The sequence below is a fragment of the Podarcis filfolensis genome (assembly GCF_964270895.1).
Source record: "Podarcis filfolensis genome assembly, chromosome: 6".
NCBI classification, from domain to species: domain Eukaryota; kingdom Metazoa; phylum Chordata; class Lepidosauria; order Squamata; family Lacertidae; genus Podarcis; species Podarcis filfolensis.
Window position 1 is genome coordinate 11581695 of NC_139609.1, and position 24717 is coordinate 11606411.

At 45.0% G+C, this 24717-nt stretch overlaps 1 protein-coding gene across 4 annotated transcripts in view; it reads left to right on the forward strand.

The window, feature by feature from the left end:
* The window catches only part of HMCN1 (hemicentin 1), a 313634-nt gene that overhangs the window by 106154 nt on the left and 182763 nt on the right, over positions 1-24717 (forward strand). For all 4 annotated transcript variants that reach the window (XR_014549512.1, XM_083620076.1, XM_083620077.1 and 1 more), the window contains 8 exons: positions 4130-4271; positions 6160-6287; positions 7600-7713; positions 8689-8847; positions 10198-10392; positions 13550-13648; positions 15833-15960; positions 21100-21244. Coding sequence is in view for 3 of the 4 variants with exons in the window: in XM_083620076.1 (XP_083476202.1) it covers positions 4130-4271; positions 6160-6287; positions 7600-7713; positions 8689-8847; positions 10198-10392; positions 13550-13648; positions 15833-15960; positions 21100-21244 (1110 nt within the window). In the remaining variant the exon portion in view is untranslated. The remainder of the gene's footprint in view (positions 1-4129; positions 4272-6159; positions 6288-7599; positions 7714-8688; positions 8848-10197; positions 10393-13549; positions 13649-15832; positions 15961-21099; positions 21245-24717) is intronic.

The following is a 24717-nucleotide window of genomic DNA, read 5'->3' on the forward strand; positions in this document are numbered from 1 at the left end:
CATTCCAGGAACAAAGCAGAAATAAATAAGGAGGGAATGTATTGTATCTGCCTAATTCTGCCCTTTTGGATTTCCTTCAAGCAAGCGGTGGAATTTAAAAAAACCACACGAATCAAAATGAAAATTCTGTGTTGATCTTCTTGTAATTCTTGTACTATATGCAATCCTAGGGCTAAATGTATCATGGATTTCAGTTTTAACTATCAGTTCTCAGGGAACAAAATGGATGTTAAATAACTTTTACTAATCACATATCTCAAGGCCTCACAATATATCAGAACCATTAAAAGGTAAAGGTAAAGGTAAAGGTACCCCTGCCCATACGGGCCAGTCTTGACAGACTCTAGGGTTGTGTGCTCATCTCACTCTAGAGGCCGGGAGCCAGCGCTGTCCGCAGACACTTCCGGGTCACGTGGCCAGCGTGACGAAGCTGCTCCAGCGAACCGGCACCAGAGCAGCACACGGAAACGCCGTTTACCTTCCCGCTATAAAGCAGTACCTATTTATCTACTTGCACTTAAGGGTGCTTTCGAACTGCTAGGTGGGCAGGAGCTGGGACCGAACGACGGGAGCTCACCCCGCCGCGGGGATTCGAACCGCCGACCATACGATCGGCAAGTCCTAGGCGCTGAGGTTTTACCTACAGCGCCACCCGCATCCCTCATCAGAACCATTAGTCTATGCCAAAATTCTGCTCCAAAACAATTTCATTTTTATCAGGATGGACCTTATGCACCAAATGAGTACATTCCATTTTCAAGTAGTACATAGAGTGTGCTTAACCTTCATCCAAAATTGGGGGAAAAGTAACGCTAACATTTTTGGGGGTGTATTTTATACCCCAACAAGATCTCAAATGTATTGGGGTGATGGGTTTAGAATAATATAGATAATATTTGTGTCAGATGATGTGTGGTTGACAATACCCAAGCACCCAGAACCAGAAAACACTTATTCAGAGGAGGTAGAATTTGTGCAGAAAACATTTGCACCTGCATATTGAGTAAATGCCGCAATTTACAGTGGTGCCTCGCAAGACGAAATTAATCCGTTCCGCGAGTCTCTTCGTCTTGCGGTTTTTTCGTCTTGCGAAGCATGGCTATTAGCGGCTTAGCGGCTATTAGCAGCTTAGCGGCTTTAAGAAAAAGGAAACAAACTCGCAAGAACTCGCAAGATGTTTCGTCTTGCGAAGCAAGCCCATAGGGAAATTCGTCTTGCGGAACGACTCAAAAGACGGAAAAATCTTTCGTCTTGCGCGTTTTTCGTCTTGTGAGGCATTCGTCTTGCGAGGTACCACTGTATGTTCCTTTAATAAGCTATGATTCCCCCCCCCCCACAATTACAAACAACAAAAACTATCTTTTAGTCAACTTTGGGCAAATCCTTCCAAATGAGGCCTGCTCAGATAATATCAGAGGCAGGTGGTGCTGTGGTCTAAACCACTAAGCCTCTTGGGCTTGCCAATCAGGAGGTCGGGGGTTCGAATCCGCATGACAGGTTGAGCTCCTTTTGCTCTGTCCCAGCTCCTGCCAACCTAGCAGTTCAAAAGCATGCCAGTGAAAGTAGATAAATAGGTACCACTGCGGCGGGAAGGTAAATGGCATTTCCGTGTGCTCTGGTTTCTGTCACGGTGTCCCGTTGCGCCAGAAGCAGTTTAGTCCTGCTGGCCACATTTCCTGGAAAGCTGTCTGTAGACAAACTCTGGCTTCCTCGGCCTGAAAGCGAGATGAGCGCCGCAACCCCATAGTCACCTTTGACTGGACTTAACCGTCCAGGGGAAGCACTTTGTGTGAGACAATAGCAATGGCCATTTGAGACTGTTAATTTACCCTTTGAGAACTTTCAAATTACCACATGAGTGCTACTTCATGCAAACAGATCCCCACACCTTTCCTGTTTGCTTTTTGTTTCTGAGGTACTAAAAGCCCAAACGTCTTTTTTAACTATTGCAAGGCAAGTTTGCTTCAAGGGGGGAAAGCACAGGGCAGCTATAACTTTGGTTCCACTATCTCCCTCTCCAGGATCATCAAGAACAAAATGGAGGCCATTTTTACTCTCTCTTTGTGTTTGTGTGTTAAACCCCCCAAATCAAAATATTTTGGGTGAAAGAAAGATTACCCCAGAGGCACACTGGGCATTTGGGAAAAGGTGGCAATGTTCTTCGTGGAATGTGAGGAGTTTTCCACCCCTCATGAAGAAAGCAAACTTTCCATGAGAGAAAAACATCCCCATTGAGTCTTTGTCCTTGTTGTGTCACTGGCTACTGCTGGGACAGAAAACAAAGCTGGTAATTGCTGCCAGATGTCATCTTGCACCATGCTTTGTTGACTTACCACGGGACAAACCCCTATAATGTGCAAAATGTGTTTCTTAATCCATTATTTCTGAGTACCTCCTTCACTACGTAATAGAATAACAGGGTATTGACAGAAGCGGTGCTTTTCAGGCACAGTGTGTCCTCCCATTTGAGCCAATCTCAGTTTCCTAAGGTCAACAGAAGAGTAGATCTTCTTCAAACCCACAAAGCTTTTAAAGCATCCTCCAGTCTGTTTTGGCAACATTTGAAATGTTTAAAAAATAGCCCCGGCAGCTTTCCACATGGCAAAAGAGTTCAGAACAGTTCTGCCATATACATGGAATATATAAACTATCTAGATTTGATTCCAGCCCAACTTGATTAGTCTGTCAGTTATGTCTTTCCTCTCACCATTTGTAGAGCAATTTAAAACTGCTTTGTGCTTTACACAGCATGCAAATCACGTTTACTGTAGCTTTTTTTAAAAAAAACAACAACACATTTTGTTAATTTCACATAAAATTCCGATACATACCGTATTTTTTGCCCTATAGGGCGCACCGGCCCATAGGACGCACCTCGTTTTTTTTGGGGGGGGGAAATTAATAAAAAAAAATTATTCCCCCCCAGAACAGGCTGCTATCCGCAAGCCTTGCGAGCCCGGCAGCAACTCCCCCCGGGCTCGCAAGGCTTGCGGATAGCTTCCTGAAGCCTGGAGAGCGAGAGGGGTTGATGCACACCGACCCCTCTCGCTCTCCAGGCTTCAGCGAAAGCCTGCATTCGCCCCATAGGACGCACACACATCTCCCCTTCATTTTTGGAGGGGAAAAAGTGCGTCCTATAGGGCGAAAAATACGGTAATAAATTTTCCTTTCATTTTATTGACTTCCCATCCCATTTTCCATGGTGATTTTTTTATTCTACCCCTTTGCTGCACTCTTTTCTATAATAACCATAGTGAAATAATCTCTAATTCTTTCTGTTGTTCACAGTTCAAATCCTGCTCACAAATCAATCATATTATAACAATTTTCTAAATAGTGCAAAAAAGACTTCAATTCTTTCCTAAACATTGTTAAATTTGCTTATTTTAGCCATTAGCTTTGCTGATTCAGCATAGCCCATCACTTTGCTTATCAGTTCTTTGCTCTTTTTATAATACACTGATGTTTTCTGCAGCAGGCACATAAAACTAGTCTATTAAAGCACCAGAAGCAAGCCTTTGCATTTATACGCCAATGGTTTTGCAATATCACCATACCAATGTCCTTGTTTAGAAAGAAAGATAACAATCTGCTGAAATGTGAAAAGAAATGGTGGAAAGCTGATACTCTGAGGTCTTTATTGTATGTTCCCAATGGAAAAGCCATTTGTAATTTAGGAAGCAGAATTCTTCCTAAAAACTTGTTTATTTTGGCATTAGCGCCAACTAATTGCGGAGGGGACTCTCAACTGAATCTCAAGTTGCAAAGAATAGCTCAAGAAACAAATCACAATAATCCCATTGTGTTGTGTTTATGTGTTTGAGTTTTAAAGATGATGGTCCAGCAGATAATGCCAATGTTGCAATGCTAGAGGACATGTTTATATGTGTAAAAGCCCGGGCTCACCACCTACAAATCATGCAGCACTGTGTGCTCTTTGGCCGATAAGGAGAATTTAGCGTGAATACTGATCTGACTCAGAGCTACTAATATGATAAAGCTATTCCTGGATTTGTACCACTTCAGAATGTTGATGAGGGGGGAGTCGTGTTAAAACTCCCTGTCTACAGATGTCCGGTAATAAGATAACGTTTGAAAAGACATATTTATGTTTCATTTTATGTAACAGAACCGCCCAAGGCTGTTGTCTCGCCCAAGAACCAGTCATTTACTGAAGGATCTGAGGTCTCCATTGGTTGTTCTGCAACTGGCTATCCAAAGCCAACAGTTGTGTGGACACACAACGATATGTTTCTCATGGGCTCCCACAGGTATGTGCATATCTTTTTACCCTCTTCAGAGGGTGTGTGTGTGTGTGTGTAGGGGGTGATCATGAAACATCCTTTACTGACAATGTTGTGTTGTGAAATCTGATGAACGAAGGCCCTTGTTTGATCCTGCAGTCATCTTCTGAGGCCCTTGTTTGTGTGCCTCCTCCCCGGGAGTTTCAGAGGTTCCCAACATGAGATCGGGCTTTTTCAGTGGCAGCCCCCACTTACGGAATGCTCTCTCATCTTGCAGCATCTTTAATTTGAAGGGTGTTATTGTGGCTTCTTTTACTGTTCAGTTGGGTTGTGTCTTTTTTAACGATTCGTTTATCATGACTACTTCTGTCATGTTGCATTTATGTGTTATTTTCTTGTTGCAAGCCACCTTGAGAGCATGGTTTGAACTGTGGAAAGGCGTAGCATACAAATAAAATTACGTAGTTAGTGAGGTGGGATCTGTAAGTCCTGGCTTTTATCTGTATACTGTAGCTGTGTTTTTAGGTTTATTTTTTGGGGGCATTCTTAATCATTCTTAAAGTGGCATTGGTTCACTCTGTGAGCAATTAGCAAATATAACAAATAAATAAAGTCCCCTATTTCAGATAATGCTGGCTTGCCAAAAAGCACTGAACTACAGCAAGGGTGCTACCTGAATTACATGAAGGGTTATACCACGGGTAGGCAACCTAAGGCCCATGGGCCACAAGCGTCCCATGGGGGTCGTTTAACTGGCCCACAAGCCGCCCCCGAATCGAGCCGCCCACTCAGCGAGTCCCAACGCACTGCGCTAAAGCAGCGCAGCATGGGGACTCACTTCCGCTGTGCCAGAAATTGCCTCTGCGCAGACACCGAAAATCGCCTCTGTTCAGAAGCAGACGCCAGAAATTGTGGGTGCGCGCGTTCAGGTGCGCACGTGATCCAGCCCACAGAGTGATCTCTGCTGGAGTGAACCGGCCCAGGCGAGGAAAACCTTGCCGACCCGTGGGTTATACTGATCACCTCTCTCTCCTTGCGTACTAGTGTTCCACTGGCACAAATAGAGAGTACTATGGGGATTTTCCGGGAGGGACGCGGGTGGCGCTGTGGGTTAAACTACAGAGCCTAGGACTTGCCGATCAGAAGGTTGGCAGTTCGAATCCCCGTGACGGGGTGAGCTCCCGTTGCTCAGTCCCTGCTCCTGCCAACCTAGCAGTTCGAAAGCACATCAAAGTGCAAGTAGATAAATAGGTACCGCTCTGGCGGGAAGGGAAACGGCATTTCCGTGTGCTGCTTTGGTTCGCCAGAAGCGGCTTAGTTATGCTGGCCACATGACCCGGAAGCTGTACGCCGGCTTCCTCGGCCAATAAAGCGAGATGAGCGCCGCAACCCCAGAGTCGGTCACGACTGGACCTAATAGTCAGGGGTCCTTTTACCTTTATGGGGATTTTCCAGAGACAGGGAAGCAGTTTAAATTATCCCCATGTTAATAGAAGTGTTGTTGCTTTTCTTTTTTGTCTGTGCATTACGCTACCAGGTGATAGAGTGCTGTTGAAATAGGTCCTGTTCTGGCGTTTTCTGAGGCCTGGGCAAAAAGGATACAAGAGACAGATTCAGAGGCTCCTTGTGGAGTCAATGTCTTCTTTTGTTAGCTGTGAAATGATGGTGATGGTAGTTAACTAAATAGCAAATATGCTTAGCTTCCCCTCCAGAATGTTTTTATATTTTCTGAAGTGGCCTATTATAAAAGTAATCATATTTAAAATGAGAATGTGGGGGTGGGCACATGTTCTTTACCCATAGAATACCTGTGGAACTCCCCTCTTGCCATGATGCCCCAATGTTTTCACTTTTGTAATATCACAGTTTGTCATAGTCACTTCCAGTTTCTGTGGATGCTTTTTTCCTCCTGCAGGTATAGGTTAAATCCTGAAGGCACCTTAACTATAAAAAAGGCAATCCAAAAAGACGCAGGACTGTATGGCTGTTTGGCTAGTAATGCTGCTGGAACGGCCAAGGAGACATCTATCCTCACTTACATTGGCAAGTATCATAAGAAACAAAATGTAGTTGGCTGCTTTCTGTGGGAATGTTGAGGGTGGCAGGAGATGATATATTGTTTATTAATATCCTTCCTAACTTGCGCTGGCAAGTTTCTTCACTTAGCAGAGTACATTCCCCTTCTTACGCAGCAGAAAGCTGGTTGCAAACTCGTGTGAGTTTCTTAAGATGATAAACAATTCAATCTGGTGTGTCCAGATTGAGATATAGTCTAATATTCCTGGTAAGACCCCTTTTGAATCCCTCCTAAAAGCATAAAGACACCACAGTCTTATTCATAAGTAACAGAAAGTAGTTTTACTTATGATCAGGCAGAACACAGTGTGATGCCTGAAGGCAGGCTTTAGACTTAAAGTTACAAACATGTACAAACAGGTTTACCCTGTCTGGGAGATGACCTGGGGAACTGCTGTGGCAGCCAGCGGTACATTCCAGGTGATGCGGGAAGCAGGCAGGACAAACAGAAAGGTAGCGAGAGAGAGAGAGAGAGAGAAAGAAAGAAAGAAAGAAACAGCGTGACTTGGCCTTTCACCAGGTCTGGAAAGGTCACGCCCACCCACTAGTCACATGCAAGGAAGGTTGCTCCAGGCCAGGAGGAACAGGAAGTTTCGACTGGCTGGACCAAACATTCCCTTGCATGTCCACTCTAGCAAAACAAGGAATGTTGTACTTGACTGCTCTCGGTGGGTTACATCCCACACTTTCTTTAATAGTTGTTAATCAAAATTAATCAGAAAGTTGAAAGTGTGTGAATGTTGACGATAGGTTTGTGAATAATTGAACATAAAAATAAGCCCATATGGAGTCAGATTACTGGTCTCCTATTGTTCATTTTGAGCGCCAGTGTCTCTTCAAGACTGAGGTCTTTCCCAATTTGGTTACCTGAGAACTCTTTTAAACAACAGCTAGAGATACCATGGGTCAGAACTGCAACCTCCTATATTGTTTACTGAGCCATTGCTCCTGGCCATTCATTCCTTTGTGAACACACGCATATAAGAATCCATTAAACATTTTGGATTCAGGTTAGATTCTACTGTCAAATAAGTGGAATGTGTGGACAAAAAAGAAAAAGAAAAAAGGCAACTTCATCCAGTGTATAATTATTATGAAATAGTTTAGTATCATATTTGAGACAGTGCACCCTCCCTCAGTTTGATATATTGTCTAGACATTAGAACGACTATGTTTTTGGAATAGTATTGCTAAGAATCAGGATATACCTTGCCCCGTTTGCCAAAGAAGTTGACAAATAGTTTCATATTTTAGTGTCTCTCGTCTTGTTCCCTTGCAGAAGTTCCTAAACTGACGGTAGTCCAAAGTGAGCTGCTAATTGCTCTTGGAGACACCACTGTAATGGAATGCAAAAGTACAGGAGTCCCACCTCCACGGGTTAAATGGTTTAAAGGTACTTCTCCCAAACTGAACTTGTTTGGCTTAGCTTCTTTTAAAATAAGTATATCTGAAGGAGCGTCTCCACCCCCATCGCCCAGCCCAGACACTGAGGTCCGGCTCCAAGGGTCTTTTGGTGGTTCCCTCACTTCGAGAAGTGAGGTTACAGGGAACCAGGCAGAGGGCGATTTCGGTAGTGACACCTGCCCTGTGGAATGCCCTCCCTTCAGATGTCAAGGAAATAAACAGCTATCTGACTTTTAGAAGACATCTGAAGGCATCCTGGTTTAGGGAAGTTTTTAATGTTTTATCATGTTTTTAAAATTATGTTGGGAGCCGCCCAGAGTGGCTGGGTAAACCCAGAGTGGCTGGAGAAACCCAGACAGATGGGTGGGGTATAAATAATGAATAATAAATTCTTCTTCTTCCTCTTCTTCCTCTTCCTCTTCCTCTTCCTCTTCCTCTTCCTCTTTCTCTTCCTCTTCTTCCTCCTCTTCTTCTTGAGTTAGGGTATTTCTGTACTTTCGCCAACCTTGTGATATTCCTATATCCAGTTTTGTTATCTGATTGTGCAACTAATTTTCCCTATGAGGTAAAACTGTAGCACTTCAGGACAGCTTGAAATGGATATCACAGACTTGCTAACATGGATAGGACATCTTACTGTAAATGAAGTGTGTCAGGAATTGAGGGCCAGAAGCGAATCTAATGAAATTGCCACTCCAGCTGCTTATGGGGACGGACCCAAATTCGAAAGTTGTAAATGTTGTAGTAAACGTTATGAGAACTACAGTTGCATCAAATAGTACTTCAGTGGCACAAAACTCCTTGTTCTGTTCTATGTTCTCACCATTATATTCATTTGGATGCTTGTAGTGAATCAGTGACATTTTGCTGTTTCAAAAAGAAATGAAAAAGCTGTTTTGACTTATTGAATAAACAAGTCTAGGTTTTTAACTTCCTGCTCTTCTTCCTTTTTGCCTGGATCTAGGCGATTTAGAGTTGAGGGCATCCGACTTTCTTCTTATTGACTTCCACCGGGGAGTCCTGAAGATTCAGGAAACGCAGGACTTGGATGCTGGTGACTATATGTGTGTCGCAACCAATATTGCAGGAAGTGCATCTGGCAAGATAACCCTGGATGTTGGCTGTAAGTATAATGGCTTCAGAATAGACACATTCAAACTGTGCAAGATGATCTAAAATAAACTCATGCATATTGTTGATTAGTATCATTCACATTGTTTGGGGCCCAATGAGATATATGTGCGAGTGGAATGGGGTTTTCCAATCTTGGGTGGGTGGTGGCTTCTATTTTTTAAGTTTGTTAATATGATATACTATTATTTATACCACGAGTGTGGGACATTTTTGGCTCCACAGGACAGATCCTAATCAGGACCAGCTTTATGGTCCAAATTTGACAGGTGGTTGGAGCAATTCAGCTGCCAGTTGCCTGTCATCGCAATCACATCAGGTGCAATTTCATGCAGTACTTCAAGCATGCAAAAAGTACCGTATTTTTCGCTCTATAGGACGCACTTTCCCCCCTCCAAAAATGAAGGGGAAATGTGTGTGCGTCCTATGGAATGAATGCAGGCTCCTTGGCTTCAGCGATAGCAATGCAAACTTCCGAAGCGCAGAGAGAGAGCTCCCCCCGCGCTCTGGAGGCTTTGCGTTGCTTTCGCTGAAGCCCCTGGAGCGCAGGGAACTCCCGCTGCACTCCGGGGGCTTCAGGCAGCTATCTGCAAGCCTTCAGACTGCAGCAGGAGTTCCTGCCGCGCTCCGAAGGCTTGCGGATGGCTGGCTGAAGCCTGAAGCCCCGGGAGCGCAGCGCGAACGCCCGCTGTGCTCTGGGGGCTTCAGGCAGCTATCCGCAAGCCTTCAGAGTGCAGCAGGAGTTCCCGCTGCGCTCCGAAGGCTTGTGGATAGCCGCCTGAAGCCTGGAGAGCGAGAGGGGTCGGTGCACACCGATCCCTCTTGCTCTCCAGGCTTCGCTTCGCTGGAGAGGCGCTGGACAGTTTTCCCTCTCTGCACAGCGCCCCTTCAGCGACGCAGGAGGAGAAATGGAAGGGGCTCCGTTTCTCAGGGCGCTGAGCAGAGAGGGGGAGAATTTTTTTCCCCCTGTTCTCCCCCTCCTATGGTCCGGTGTGTCCTATGGTCCGGTGTGTCCTATAGAGCGAAAAATATGGTACTTTAGTTAAAATGCTTGTCCTCTCTGCTGCTCTGTTGACCCTGCTAACCTATAGGGGGATTTGACCCGAGAGCTAGTCAGGACTACCCAACAAGTTCATGACCAAGCATGGTTTTGAATCAGGGTCTTTCCTGTCCAGTAATGTCTCATTCATAGGATCCCACTGAATGGGCCAGCTGTCGAACGTTACGAGATATCAAAGTGGAGTGCTTGGGTCACTCAGCTGTCATTTCAAAATAAATACCGAAGCTATACGACCGTTACTGATTCTCTGATGTTTATTTCCCTGCATATCCCCTTTCACAGCTCCCCCAGTTTTCACACAAGAGCCCAGTGATGAATCTGTGGATATTGGCTCAAATGTGACATTGGCTTGCTATGTTCATGGTTACCCGGAACCAAAGGTGAAGTGGCAACGACTGGACGGCGCACCGCTTTTCTCAAGGCATCTTGCAGTTAGTTCCATCAGTCAACTCAGAACAGGCGGACTTTCTTTTAACAGTAGGTAGACATATACCTGTATATACATATACCTGTGTGTGTAAAACGCAAAGGAAAAAATAGTGAATAATACGTAAATCGTTATTTAAGGTAGGGTGCTTCCACATGGCGCTTCCACACAGCAGTTTAAGGTGGGCTTGGTCACAGTGTCCGCGCGATATTGTCCTCATCAATAATGCCATCACATATTATTTATCCATGTACAGTGGTACCTCAGGTTAAGTACTAAATTGGTTCCAGAGGTCCGTTCTTAACCTGAAACTGTTCTTAACCTGAAGCACCACTTTAGCTAATGGGGCCTCCTGCTGCTGCCGTGCCGCGCCACCGCACGATTTCTGTTCTCATCCTGAAGCAAAGTTCTTAACCCGAGGTACTATTTCTGGGTTAGCGGAGTCTGTAACCTGAAGCATCTGTAACCTGAAGCGTGTATCCCGAGGTACCACTGTAATCTGGATTCACAATTTCCGTGGGAAATCCAATAAGTAACACAATAAAACTCAGAAAGATTGCATCTGGATTAAATTCAGAAATGAATATGGGTTAGCGTATTCACCATGAAGTTGTTACAGCAAGTGCCACATTTTTTATTGCTATTTTTTAAAAGGTGCAGGTACTGAATACCCTTGCGTACCTGTAGAAAGAAATACTGCCCAAGCAATGTGCAGTGGCCTTCGCTGTTTCGTGGCAACCTCCACCTCTCAATAACTACCGTATTTTTCCGTGTATAAGACGACCCCTATTTTTGGGGACTCCAAATTAAGGAAATGGGGGGAGATTGCCCAGAGTTGTTAAGCTTTTTTTGGGGGGGGGGGTTGACCACTGTTGTTGAGTTTTTTTTTTGGGGGGGGGTAATTGTGAACAATTGCTCACATGCCTGACCGCCACTGCCAATCGCACGCCTCACCAACCGTCTACCCACTCGCCACAAGCAGCCGCCAATCACAAGCCCGATAGATGCAGTACCAGCCAATAGCCAGCAGGCCTTGCCGCAGCCACCAATCACCCACCCAATCGCCGCTCACAGTCTCCTGCTCGCGGCTGCCCCCAATCGCCCGTCCCCCCTCTGCACTATCCGTGTATAAGACGAACCCCAATTTTTAACATTTACTCATAATTAAAAAAAACCTCGTCTTATACACAGAAAAATACGGTAGTTGCTGTTTGAAGGGACTGAGTAGAATTTGGGTGGGTGGATGCAATCCCCTCGTTTCCCCACTGGGACTAATTCGATTGGAGGAGTGGCTGTCAGGGACTGGACTGAAGAGGAATTGTGGAGACTGTCCCCCCTCCTCCAGAGCCAGTGTGGTGTAGTGGTTAAGAGCAGTAGACTCGTAATCTGGTGAACCGGGTTCGCTTCCCCGCTCCTCCACATGCAGCTGCTGGGTGACCTTGGGCTAGGCACACTTCTCTGAAGTCTCTCAGCCTCACTCACCTCACAGAGTGTTTGTTGTTGGGGAGGAAGGGAAAGGAGAATGTTAGCCGCTTGGAGACTCCTTTGGGTAGTGATAAAGCGGGATATCAAATCCAAACTCTTCTTCTTCTTCTTCTGCACTTCCCGGAGAAGAGGGAAACTATAGATTTAGAACAGTGGTTTGCAGAATGTCATAGTTCAGAGGCCGCAGAGTGCAGAAGCTGGGAAATAACGTATTTTTTGCTCTATAAGACTCACTTTTTCCCTCCTTAAAAGTAAGGGGAAATGTGTGTGTGTCTTATGGAGCGAATGCAGGCTGCACAGCTATCCCAGAAGCCAGAACAGCAAGAGGGATTGCTGCTTTCACTGCGCAGAGATCCCTCTTGCTGTTCTGGCTTCTGAGATTCAGAATATTTTTTTTCTTGTTTTCCTCCTCCAAAAACTAGGTGCGTCTTGTGGTTTGGTGCGTCTTATAGGGTGAAAAATACGGTACTGGGAGGGGAGCAGGAGGAAGAAGAAGAAGCACCAGGGGAGAGACATCTGACAGATTCACTCTCTTTAGAAAACTTACCAGACCCCCCCTCCCGGGCCAGGCGTGCATTGAGAGTAGTTGAACAGAAAGCTCAGAGGCAGAAAGCACAGATCAGCCGGCGCAAGGCTGTCGTAGAATAGGAAGGACTGAGGGGGTGGGACTTTTCTTGAAGCAACGCCATTATCTAAGAGAGACCGCATTCCTTTGTCTCTCTCTGTGAATATTGAATAAACTACTTGGTAAGAACTCTTCTTGTTTATCTGCTTCTTGGCATCCCACTGTGGGAGGGATAGGGTTCCCTGACAGTGGCTGCAATTCATTGCTTGTGGAGCATTGAGTCTGGGCAGGTGAGGAAGTGAGGGAGAAAAAATTATAGACATAATGAGGCATTATTGGGTTAAGGGCACCCTTTAGGGATCTGCCAGTGCTTTATGCTTTGGGGGGGGACCTGGGGGTGTCCTTTAGGCCTGACATGCACATATTGGGTGAACACTAGATAGTGGGGTCTCAATGCATGTGATGGGTTTAGACCCGAGGCTCACCTAACAAGGAGGGAGTCATTTCCTCTCCCCCCTTTTCTGGAGACACACAGACTGCCCAGGGGACTGGAGGGATGGTTCCCTAACCAGAGTTCGAAAAAAATAAATAAATCCTCAGCTGTCTGTACTCTTGAATTTGGTTGCTTTGGTTCAGGGGTAGGCAACCTGCGGCCCAGTTGCCTTCTCAATCCGGCCCGCAGACGGTCCGGGAATCAGCTCGTTTTTACATGAGTAGAATGTGTGCTTTTCTTTAAAATGCATCTCTGGGTGATTTGTGGGGCCTGTCTGGTGTTTTTACATGAGTAGAATGTGTGCTTTTCTTTAAAATGCATCTCTGGGTTATTTGTGGGGCATAGGAATTCGTTCACCCCCCCCCCAAAAAAATAGTCTGGCCCCCACAAGGTCTGAGGGACAGTGGACCAGCCCATGGCTGAAAAAGGTTGCTGACCCCTGTTTGGTTAATTTAGAGTTCCACCATCCTGTTACATTTTTAATAAATATAACCTTTATCCCAAAGTTTGGTCTCCTAAGTCTATATTGTGGATGATGGGGCAATACAATACTTATGATACATTTGAACTTACTTATGTTTATATATGACTACATTGGGTTTTTCCTGGAAAGTGAAGTGCTAATTCTGTTTTTTGTTTTTTTAAACCTTTCATATAATTCTAGATTTGTGGGTCAGTGATGAGGGGACCTACATCTGTGAAGCTGAAAACCAGTTCGGGAAGATTGTCTCACGGCCAGCTACACTTACTGTCACCGGACTTGGTAATTAACTGAAAATAGGGGATTTGTTATGGTTGGTTTACCTGACTTCAGTCCAACTCTCTTACTGTATCCAAAACAGAATAAAATTTTTCTCCTGGGCCTTCTACATATAGGCTAGGTTTGCATGCAGTGCTAAGCTTTGGGTAACGTAAGCCGTGGTTTAAATACCAGTCAGCAATCATAGCTTGGAAGTGTGGTTTGTTTGTATGTAACAAGCCACGGTGCAGCCCCACTGGGCTGTGTTCAGACTATCAAGTAAACAATGGTTTAATAAACCGTGGCTTAACATTACATGCAAACCAGGTCAATGTGGGTTGAATGATGGCTTTGAAACAGCGCACATGCTAGAATCCACATTTGTGTTAACTCTATATCAGATTTTACTTCTTAGTGATGAGTTGTTGGGAAAGCAGAGCAAAAATAGTGTCCTATCTAGATTTCTCTCCTGTCATCTCTCTAATGTTGAGGCACTTAACCAGAAAATTCATACAAGTATAGATTCAAGTATAGCTTAAATAAAATATCAAGATTAAACAAATACTATATCAAAAAGGTTAGTCCAATTCATAAATTCAATAACATAGCGCTAATTACTCAGTCTGTTTGCAGGAAAGTTTGGTACAGATGTAGTTGAGCAATCCTTTTCATTCATAATAATTACACACACACACACACACACACACACACACACACACACAGTGGTACCTTGGTTCCCAAACTTAATCTGTTCCAGAAGTCTGTTCCAAAACCAAAGCGTTCCAAACCAAGGCGCATTTTCCCATAGAAAGTAATGCAGAACGGATTAATCGATTCCAGACTATTAAAAACAACCCCTAAAACAGCAAATTAACATGAATTTTACTATCTAACAAAACCATTGATCCATAAAATGAAAGCAATAATCAATGTACTGTACTATAAAATAAATAAGACAGTATTGTAGATAATTAAAATTATATTTTTTTCTTACCTGCACTGATGATAGTCATTGTTTGGATGGGGGGCTTTTATCCATTTCCACAGTCAGATAGTCAATCAATCAATCAATCAGTAGCTGAACTGGGTTCCAGACACAAAAACAAGTCACAAAAACGAAGTCACAAGTCAGAGTCCCATAAAACAAAGAGCAAACCACAGTCACAAAAATGAAAAAGCCGCACAAACAAAAACACAAAAATAGCAAAAACAAAAGCACCAAATATCACCTCAGAACACTGCAATTGGAAACAGAAGGCTTCAATTACGATGAGGGGGACGGGACACGCAAATTAGCAGTACAACAGTACAAACGGAAGGCGGGAAGCTTTAATTACAATGGGGGGATGCAAATTAGCAGCGCAACAGTAGAAATAGAAGCTCAGGAGCACGTTCGGCTTCTGAAGCAAAGTTCGCAAACCAGAACACTGACTTCTGGGTTTGCCGCGTTCAATTTCCAAGTTGTTCAGGAACTGAACTGTTCAAAAACACACGCACACGCACATACACACACACACACACGTGTGTGTGTGTGTGTGTGTGTATGTGTGTGTGTGTGTACTATTTATGCCCTACCTCAGGGGTCTGCAACCCGCGGCTCGGGAGCCGCATGTGGCTCTTTTACACCTTTACATCTGGGGCGGATACTAGCGAGGGGAGGAGGCGCATTGTGCGCCCCGACACTCCCCACTGTGGCGGGCGCTGTACTGGCTGTGACGTCACATGGGGGCGGTGCATGCGTTAATCCCGACGTCACCTTCCCGCCCGCTGTCAAATCGGAGGGCAGCGGCGCGCATGCTTTAAATGTCGCAATGGTTTTGCGGCTCCCAGGTTTTTTTTCCTTCGGAAACGGGTCCAAGTGGCTCTTTTTGTCTTAAAGGTTGCAGACCCCTGCCCTACCTACTAACTGAGGATCGTGAGGCGTCTTACAATATGGAATAAAAATGAAAGATAACACAACACATTACTGCCAGCCTTATCTTGCAATTCGTTATTCCAATATATTACGAACATAATAATAAAAGTTCAAGTTGTTTGTGATCCAGAATAGTTCTTCTTAAAATTAACTAATTTTGAGATAAGTGCTATAGACCAGGATTCTTCTTAAAACACTGTTGGGATTCCTGCCCCGTCTGCAGCAGAGCATTCTTCTTGCATTTTCATGGGAATGTGCACAATTATTGTTTCTTTTTTAAATCTTTGGTACAGTTGCACCTCTAATTGGAATGAGCCCAGCAGCAGCTAATGTTATCGAAGGCCAGCAGCTTACTCTGTCATGTGTGCTGTTGGCGGGCAACCCTATCCCAGAGCGAAAGTGGATTAAAAATAGTATGGCGGTAAGAGCTTCTTTTATTATCAGTCTTTTGCTTACTGGGGCAGAGGGACTATCTCAAAAGGCATAAAATTATAGCAGATTGCGAACTACGGCAACTTCACTTCTGCAGCCAGCTAGGAAAGTCGCTGGAAGAGTTCAGATGATTTGCATCATGGTTTAACAGATGGTTAACAGCTTTGAAACAAACCAGGATATTAGGCCAAAGTCGTTCCAAGATCCATTTAACCATTCTTTCCCAGTTCAGAGGAAATGGAAAACTATAGTTCATGGAAGACTTCCTGGCTTGTTTGCTGACTCACACAAAGGGAAAAGTGAAGGAACCTGCATGAACAACCAAAAAGCCTTTTCATATTGTTGCATGCCACTCCAGTCTGTGAGCGGTGCAAGATTGCAGGGGTTCCAGTTGTTTGTGTTTCCTTTTGGGAATGAGTCACAGCGGAGAATGTGATGTCCTTATTACCGTATTTTTCGCTCTATAGGACGCACCTCCAAAAATTAAGGGGAAATGTGTGTGGGTCCTATGGAGCGAATGCAGGCTCCTTGGCTTCAGCGATAGCAACGCGAAGCCTCCGAAGCGCAGAGGGAGCGCTCCCTCCGTGCTCCGGAGGCTTCACGTTGCTTTCGCTGAAGGCTGGGGAGCAAGAGGGGTCAGTGCGCACCGACCCCTCTCGCTCTCCAGGCTATGCCTGAAGCCTTCGGAGCGCAGCGCGAGTTCCCGCTGCGCTCCACAGGCTTGAGGTTCCTTTCACTGAAGCCGGGAGAGCAAGACTCTCCTGGCTTCAGCAGAGAGGGAGAGCTGTGCAGCGCCCCTTCAGCCAAGTGGGAGGAGAAATGCAAGGGGCTCTGTTTCTCCTGCCGCTTCGCTGAAGGAGAGCTGAGCAGAGAGAGGGAGAATTTTTTTCCCTTGTTCTTCCCCTCTAAAACAAGGTGTGTCCTATGGTCCGGTGCGTCTTATAGAGCGAAAAATATGGCATATATGCTTTATTTACACAACATTTATACAATGTTATATATATACAATGTTGTATATATTTATACAACATTGTATATACAACACGGGTGGCGCTGTGGTCTAAACCACTGAGCCTCTTGGGCTTGTCGATCAGAAGGTCGGCAGTTCAAATCCCCGTGATGGAGTGAACTCCTGTTACTCTGTCCCAGCTCCTGCTGACCTAGCAGTTCGAAAGCACACCAGTGCAAGTAGATAAATAGGTACCACTGCGGCGGGAAGGCAAACAGCGTTTCTGTGCGCTCTGGTTTTTGTCACGGTGTCCCATTGCGCCAGAAGCAGTTTAGTGATGCTGGCCACATGACCCGGAAAGTTGTCTGTGGACAAATGTCGGCTCCCTAGGCCTGAAAGCGAGATGAGCGCTGCAACCAGCCTTTGACTGGACTTAACCATCCAGGGGTCCTTTACCTTTTACCTTTTTTGTGTTTCTTTCTGGGAATGAGTCACAGTGGAGACTGTGATGTCCTTATTATATATGGGTTATTTACACTTATATACAACCTGAGCATTCGATGGAGGGGCGCACAGCATCAACACCCCAAGTGGGTCTTGTTTCTCCCATAGCCACAGCCTTGGATTCAAGCAGAAATAAAACATAGCTCTCAAACACTGCTCTGATTCTCTCTCCAGCTTGCTGCTTTACCCCTAGCTCACATCCCTGCCACTTCCAACTAAAAACTGGCTTTTATCCTTCTTACTATCTGCGATTTTGCCATCTCCCACATAGCCCCTTCTTCTTTTTTCATTTTCTTCCCACCCCCCCCCTTACACTTCATCAAGATTTTAACACTTGCTGGATCCAGGGACTAGAGGAGTCTGGCACACAGCTTAACACCCAAAACTCTTTAACACTGTCACTGAAATATTACCATTCAAATGTAATTGCTATCACACAGCCCAACCCGCCCACTCAGGGCTCTTTGCAAGGATGCAATGGGATGCCTCCAGAATGGCTGCCTTGAGCAACTAGAGCAGATGGTGGCCAAGGGGGAAGATAGGATTCAGTTGTGATTTTCAGATGTAAAGGGGAAAAAACGTTTGTGGGAGGTGAGGCTCAGTTGGTACCTGTCTCCACTGTTCAGCCATCCCAGGCAGAAGTTGTTATAAGAATTTTAAGGTCTCAAATAGAGAATAAATATTCAAAAATGCACACATATCTAAATATATGAACCATGTGCCTGAAATAGTGCAGGAGAGCAATCCTGAAGCCATTTTGACTCTCCCAATGACCTCAAATATTCCTGTGCAGTATGGGAGGCAAATGGGGAAAGCCTTCGCATTGTCTTTTTGCTTGCAAATCCTGTCTTCAGGGCGTATTTGTGTATGAATAGGGTGAGCCTGTGACCTGGATTCAGGAACTAAAGTATCAACCATCACTAAAGAATGGTCAAGGCTGCCCAGGTAATGCAACCAGTGACCATTATCAGGTATTCTGGCAGGCAGGATTTCTGCTGTAGACCACCTCCTTCTGTGATGTATGTATGATGTTTTGGGGGGTGGTCTTGGGCTACAGGGTGGGCAATTTCAAGAATCTATAAGGAGTTGTGCACCATTGTTCAGGGTTTCCCTCCCTCCTGCGTGCAGCGAGTGGAGACCCTGTTGCAACAGTTCTTGAATAAAGATTAGGGTACTTTGCTTCTCAATATACTCTGGTTGGCCTCTGTTGTTTTCTCTTACTGATAGGGAACCCACTTAAAGACTCCGGAATACCCCATAAGGGAAAGGGAGCAGGTTTTCTTATAACAAAGTACACATGGGCAGGCTGGAAGCAGTGGAGTGAAAGACAGACATCAGTCATTCCCCACAGCTCCATAAACAGCAGAGCAGTTCAGCTAGGAGGGGTGGCAGCAAAAAGGATGACAGCAGGAGACAGCAGGAAAAATGGAGGGGAAACTTCAGGAGCTCTTCTGTAGAAAATGTCCATATTTGTCAGAGTCCCACCCCTTCTCTCTCTCTCTCACACACACACACAGTGAGTGGACCACAGATATCTGGGACCAGAAAGCCCAGTGGCAAGCGGGGGGGGGGGGGGGGGGAAGGATAGTTGCACTGGGGAATGGCAGTCAAAATTTAGCTGTGCAAAAAGCACAGGTGAGATTAGATCAGACTAGAGCAAGAATTAGTAAACTGGATTTCTTGGTTCTGCTTTAAAGAGCGAGAAGGACTCTCCATCCTTCCTCTGGCGTACGAGGTAAGAAGTGTGGCTCCGGCGAATACCTTTTGCTACACCGGAGGATGTAGAAGGAATATGTTGAAAAGAAAATACACCTAAAAGGCCTAAAATAGGTTTGGGTACCAAACTACAGTATAGCCTGGTTTGATGGAGTTGTTAAACTGCATCCACGTGCAATGAAAGAGTTGTGTAAACTATGCTCTTGGCAGGATTTAACTTCCTTCCGCAGGGCCTGTAAGACAGAGCTATTCCGCCTGGCTTTCAATTTGAACTTATCCTGATCTTTTATTCCCCTTCCTTCCCTCCCCCTCCCCTTCTTATGAAGATTACCCGCTCTGGGATCCCACAGCTAATTCTTCCCTGGTCTCTTTGCTGGCCCAAATAGGACTAATTCAGCCAGCTAGCCCTGGTGATCATCTAATGTTTATTGGATGATTTTCCCCCTAAAGTGATTTTTGAATTCTGAATTTATTGTTATTCACATTTTATACTGTATTTTATGCTGTTTTTTGTTGCATCAATTAAGTGTTTTAAATTTGTTGTTAGCCGCCCTGAGCCTGGTTTTCTGAACCGGGAAGAGTGGGGTATTATTATTATTATTATTATTAATAATAATAATAATAATAATAATAATAATAATAATTACATGTGTGTATGTAACAGGCTGGGACGCGGGTGGCGCTGTGGGTTAAACCACACAGCCTAGAACTTGCCGATCAGAAGGTCAGCGTTTGAATCCCCACAACGGGGTGAGTTCCCGTTGCTCGGTCCCTGCTCCTGCCAACCTAGCAGTTCAAAAGCACGTCAAAGTGCAAGTAGATAAATAGGTACTGCTCCAGCAGGAAGGTAAACGGCGTATCCGTGCGCTGCTCTGGTTTGCCAGAAGCGGCTTAGTCATACTGGCCAAATGACCTGGAAGCTGTACGCCGGCTCCCTCGGCTAATAAAGCGAGATGAGCGCCGCAACCCCAGAGTCGGCCACAACTGGACCTAATGGTCAGGGGTCCCTTTACCTTTATGTAACAGGCTGTTGGTGTCCCTTGAGAGTGAAGTACTGCAAAGAATAGCTATGTACAGGATTTTCGGCTACTGTTCTTCTCTTTGGCATGTGCCGCTGATATGTTTCCCATGCCCATGTCTTGTCCTTGCAGCATAGCTTTCCCCCCCCTCCCCTCCGTGTTTCTCAAAGAGAGCTGTTAATCCCCTTGGAAGGCAGAACTTAACCTCCTCTAGTTACTAAGTAGGTGACAAATTTTGCACTCCAAGGGAAAAGCTCACAGAGGATTCTATTTAGGCGGAATTTGAAAATGCTGGAGAGAATAAAGTCTGCTGGGGACGACTTGGAAATTCCATTTCCCTCCCGCTTTGAGGTCTTGCACTGTGACTTGAGATATTCGCTATTGTCTCCATTGCAGCAAATAAAAAATATGATGCATTTTTTCCAGGCCACACTCAGGGACACCATTTATGGTTGCAAGGATCCGTTTGAAAGTATGGGAGGAATGCTTGGCTGAAATCTCAGAGGATAGTCAAGTTGTGGAGCCTGCCTTTGCCTCTCCCCATCACTAGTGAAATCAAAATACAGTGGTACCTCGGGTTAAGAACTTAATTCGTTCCAGAGGTCCCTTCTTAACCTGAAACGGTTCTTAACCTGAGGCGTGCTTTCGCTAATGGGGCCTCCTGCTGCCGCTGCGCCTCTGGTGCGCGATTTCCGTTCTTATCCTGGGGCAATGTTCTTAACCTGGAGCAACCACTTCCTGGTTAGCGAAGTTTGTAACCTGAAGCGTCTGTAACCTGAGGTACCACTGTAATGCAAAAATCGCTGCCCGTGTCATAGAATTTGGGATGCTTTGGGGCAGTATTTTGATTTTATTCCCATTTTTTAAACAAAACTTGGGATTTATTCCCAAGCTAAAACCTAGCAGATGAATAAAATCTGGTCTGATTTCCCCTTCCCAGGTGGTCCAGAATCCCTATATCAGTGTTCGTAGTGATGGGAGTCTTCACCTTGAAAGGGTTCGGCCTCAGGATGCTGGAGATTACACCTGCATGGCAAGCAACGTGGCTGGGACAAACAACAAAACGACTGCTGTCAGCGTCTTTGGTGAGAAAAATGTCCAGTGTTTCCCTAGGCTTTTAATGCCCTAGAAAATTTTGAGCATACAATTGCGTTGCACATAAAAACATATAACCCACCTAGTAATTTTCTTTTTCCGAACCCATTAATGTCAAGGGGGCTTGCATGCTCTCTTCTCTAAATGTTGTGTTAGTAAGCGGCATAAAAATAGGGGCTCGGCGCCTCTTTGTTTGCAAAATCCCCCCTTTACCCAACTCTGGACTTTCGTTCCCTCAGTTGCATCTCTGCTTGCAGTTCTGCTTGTTTTCTTCCATTGTATGAAGAGACAAATGAATTGATCTCAAAAGAAATCAATAGGTTTGGGAGTGATGGAAAAGGTACCACTTTGCTCCCCCCCCCAATATAAAATTGTAGCCCACCCTTTTGTGGAAAGCACTGCGTTCAAGCAATTGCTGTTTTGGGTGAAAAGCTGTCTCTGCTTCTAACACTAGGTGTTGTGGCTACATCTTACCTCAGGAGGCCAGAATACATGTCTTCGTGCATAGATCATGCTAAGATGTGTTGTACAAGGCCGCCCCTTTTATGCCCCTCTGTCAGGTCCCTGCTCCTGCCAACCTAGCAGTTCGAAAGCACGTCAAAGTGCAAGTAAATAAATAGGTACCGCTCCGGCGGGAAGGTAAACGGTGTTTCCGTGCGCTGCTCTGGTTCGCCAGAAGCGGCTTAGTCATGCTGGCCACATGACCCGGAAGCTGTACGCCGGCTCCCTCAGCCAATAAAGCGAGATGAGCGCCGCAACCCCAGAGTTGTCCACGACTGGACCTAATGGTCAGGGGTCCCTTTACCTTTACCTATGGCTAAGGAACCCTGCTGTAGTATTCTGAAGATAACAGCCAGATTCCAGGGGATCACAAGGGGAATAAAATTCACCATTCATGCAGATGTACATGTTCATGACTCGTGCTAATAAGTCAAAGAAGCCTCCCATATACAGAAGAGACCATCTCTTGCAGTTTGCATTTTCCTATCCTAGAATCCATTGTGTGTACTTGCTTGTGCAAGGAGAGCAGCTTTTTTGACCTGCGGAAGAGGATCTCTGGATCCCAGCCAAGATCTATTGGGAGATTTGAAAGACGATCCAATTATAGGGTGGTCTGGGCAGCTGAGCATGTGAACAAAACTGGCATGCCTTTTTAAGGAACCTGTATAAGAACCATCACTACCATCACACGGCATCCAAAAAGTATATTTTTTTTTCACTGCACAAATGTTTTCAAGCAATGATGGTTTTTGCAGACTCACTTGCTTTATGAACAAACCAGGGACGTAAGTGGGAGTTCTCCAAATGTTGTCTAAGAGGCTACATAATGGATAAAAACAAGCGGTATCCAGAGGGAGCTGGCATTTGGTAGAAATTATACATTTGGAAAAAGAACTATGTATCTCATTTTTTAATGCTACCAAGAGGAACATGCCTGTTTGCAGAAGACAAGACAGAGGATTTGTTTTGTAAGAGTCCTTCTGTGTCTCAGTGGCTTCAACTTTGTGTGAGGTCGTGGCTGTTGTATTCTTCATGAGCTGAAACTTCTTTTCCATGCGCAGTTAACGGAGAGAGGCATGCTTTAAGCTTTTATTCCTCTTTAGAAAAGGCCTTGTGCAAGTTAGTATTAATTACTGCATTTTGCAAGCGAAGGTTATCTCTTCAGTAGCACTGTGAGGTTTTATCACATTGTGAAGAACTAATGTTCCTCATCGAGAAGAACTGAGGAAAGTAAAGGCTCTGGTAGCCACTGAAATGATCAAAGACTTACAGTGGTACCTCAGGTTACATATGCTTCAGATTACATACGCTTCAGGTTACAAACTCCGCTAACCCAGAAATAGTCCCTCGGGTTAAGAACTTTGCTTCAGGATGAGAACAGAAATCGTGCTCTAGCGGCGCGGCGGCAGCAGGAGGCCCCCACTAGCTAAAGTAGTGCTTCAGGTTAAGAACAGTTTCAGGTTAAGAACGGACCTCTGGAATGTATTAAGTAGTTAACCCGAGGTACCGCTGTATAGGGACGCGGGTGGCGCTGTGGGTAAAACCGCAGCGCCTAGGACTTGCCGATCGTCAGGTCGGCGGTTCGAATCCCCACGGTGGGGTGCGCTCCCGTTGCTCGGTCCCAGCGCCTGCCAACCTAGCAGTTCGAAAGCACCCCCGGGTGCAAGTAGATAAATAGGGACTGCTTACTAGTGGGAAGGTAAACGGCGTTTCCATGTGCTGCGCTGGCTCGCCAGATGCAGCTTGTCACGCTGGCCACGTGACCCGGAAGTGTCTGCGGACAGCGCTGGCCCCCGGCCTCTTAAGTGAGATGGGCGCAGAACCCTAGAGTTGGACATGACTGGCCCGTACGGGCAGGGGTACCTTTACCTTTACCTTACCACTGTATAAGGGAATGGAGATTTAGAGGAAGAATTGTGAGTAAGTGTAACCTCAACAAAAATGTGCATCATTTTGCCTCTTAGAGGATTTCGGCAGAGATCCATTTGCTTTCAAAGAATGTTGGCCTGTTGTGTTCCACGAACCGGGAATCCTGGCTTAAAACAAGCTCTGTTAAAAAAAGTTTCATTATCCATGATCTGAAGTTGGGAGTGTTTTGAAATGTTCTCTTGTTTGCTGTAAACCAGAAATCCTGGTTGGTATGACTTGACAAACTAACATCCATTGCAAGTCAAACTAATCTCCTCAAAACTACCCCCTTTCTAGTGCAGGAGGCGGAGAGGATGAGAGAGCAATGGTTTTGTGTTATGTGCAAATCTGTTCTTTAGGTATGTGGTTTGGGGTCAGATTAACTGATCAAAGTTTAGTCCTTTTTTAATATAATTTTTATTAGTTTTTTTTAACATATCATTTTCAACAGTAATTAAACATACTTTTACATCTTATTCAAATTTTTGACTTCCATCAATCCTGTCTGAAAATTTTCCAGTCTAATCTCTCAGTATGCATTTCTTATCTTCCCTATTACATTTCAAACTCATAACCAATATCTCTATCTTTTTCTACTTTGTAACACTTCGTATATTTCTCCTTACAAAACTTCTTGTCGTCCTACTAGCGTAATTTGTTGATTACAGTTGCTCTTCAAATAATTCATATACTTCTTCCAATCTTCTGTAAATCTCTGGTCACGCAGGTTTCGAATCCTTCCTGTCATATTGTCCAAGTCTGCATAGTCCATTAATTTCATCTGCCATTCTTCTTTCGTCAGAATTTCTTCTTATTTCCATTTCTGGGCTAACAATACTCTTGCCGCAGTTGTTGCATATAAAAACAATTTAACATCTTGCCTATCAAAGTTTAGTCCTATCCAGGCAGCAAGCCTTGCTCACCCGGTAATGCGGACAGCGATTGCTGTGCGTGCTTGGTTTTACTGTTCACTTCAGTAAAGCAGCAATGCTCTATTTTAATATTCAGATTTTCCACAGCTTATGTGGAACATTTCCCTTTTGTAAGATGATAA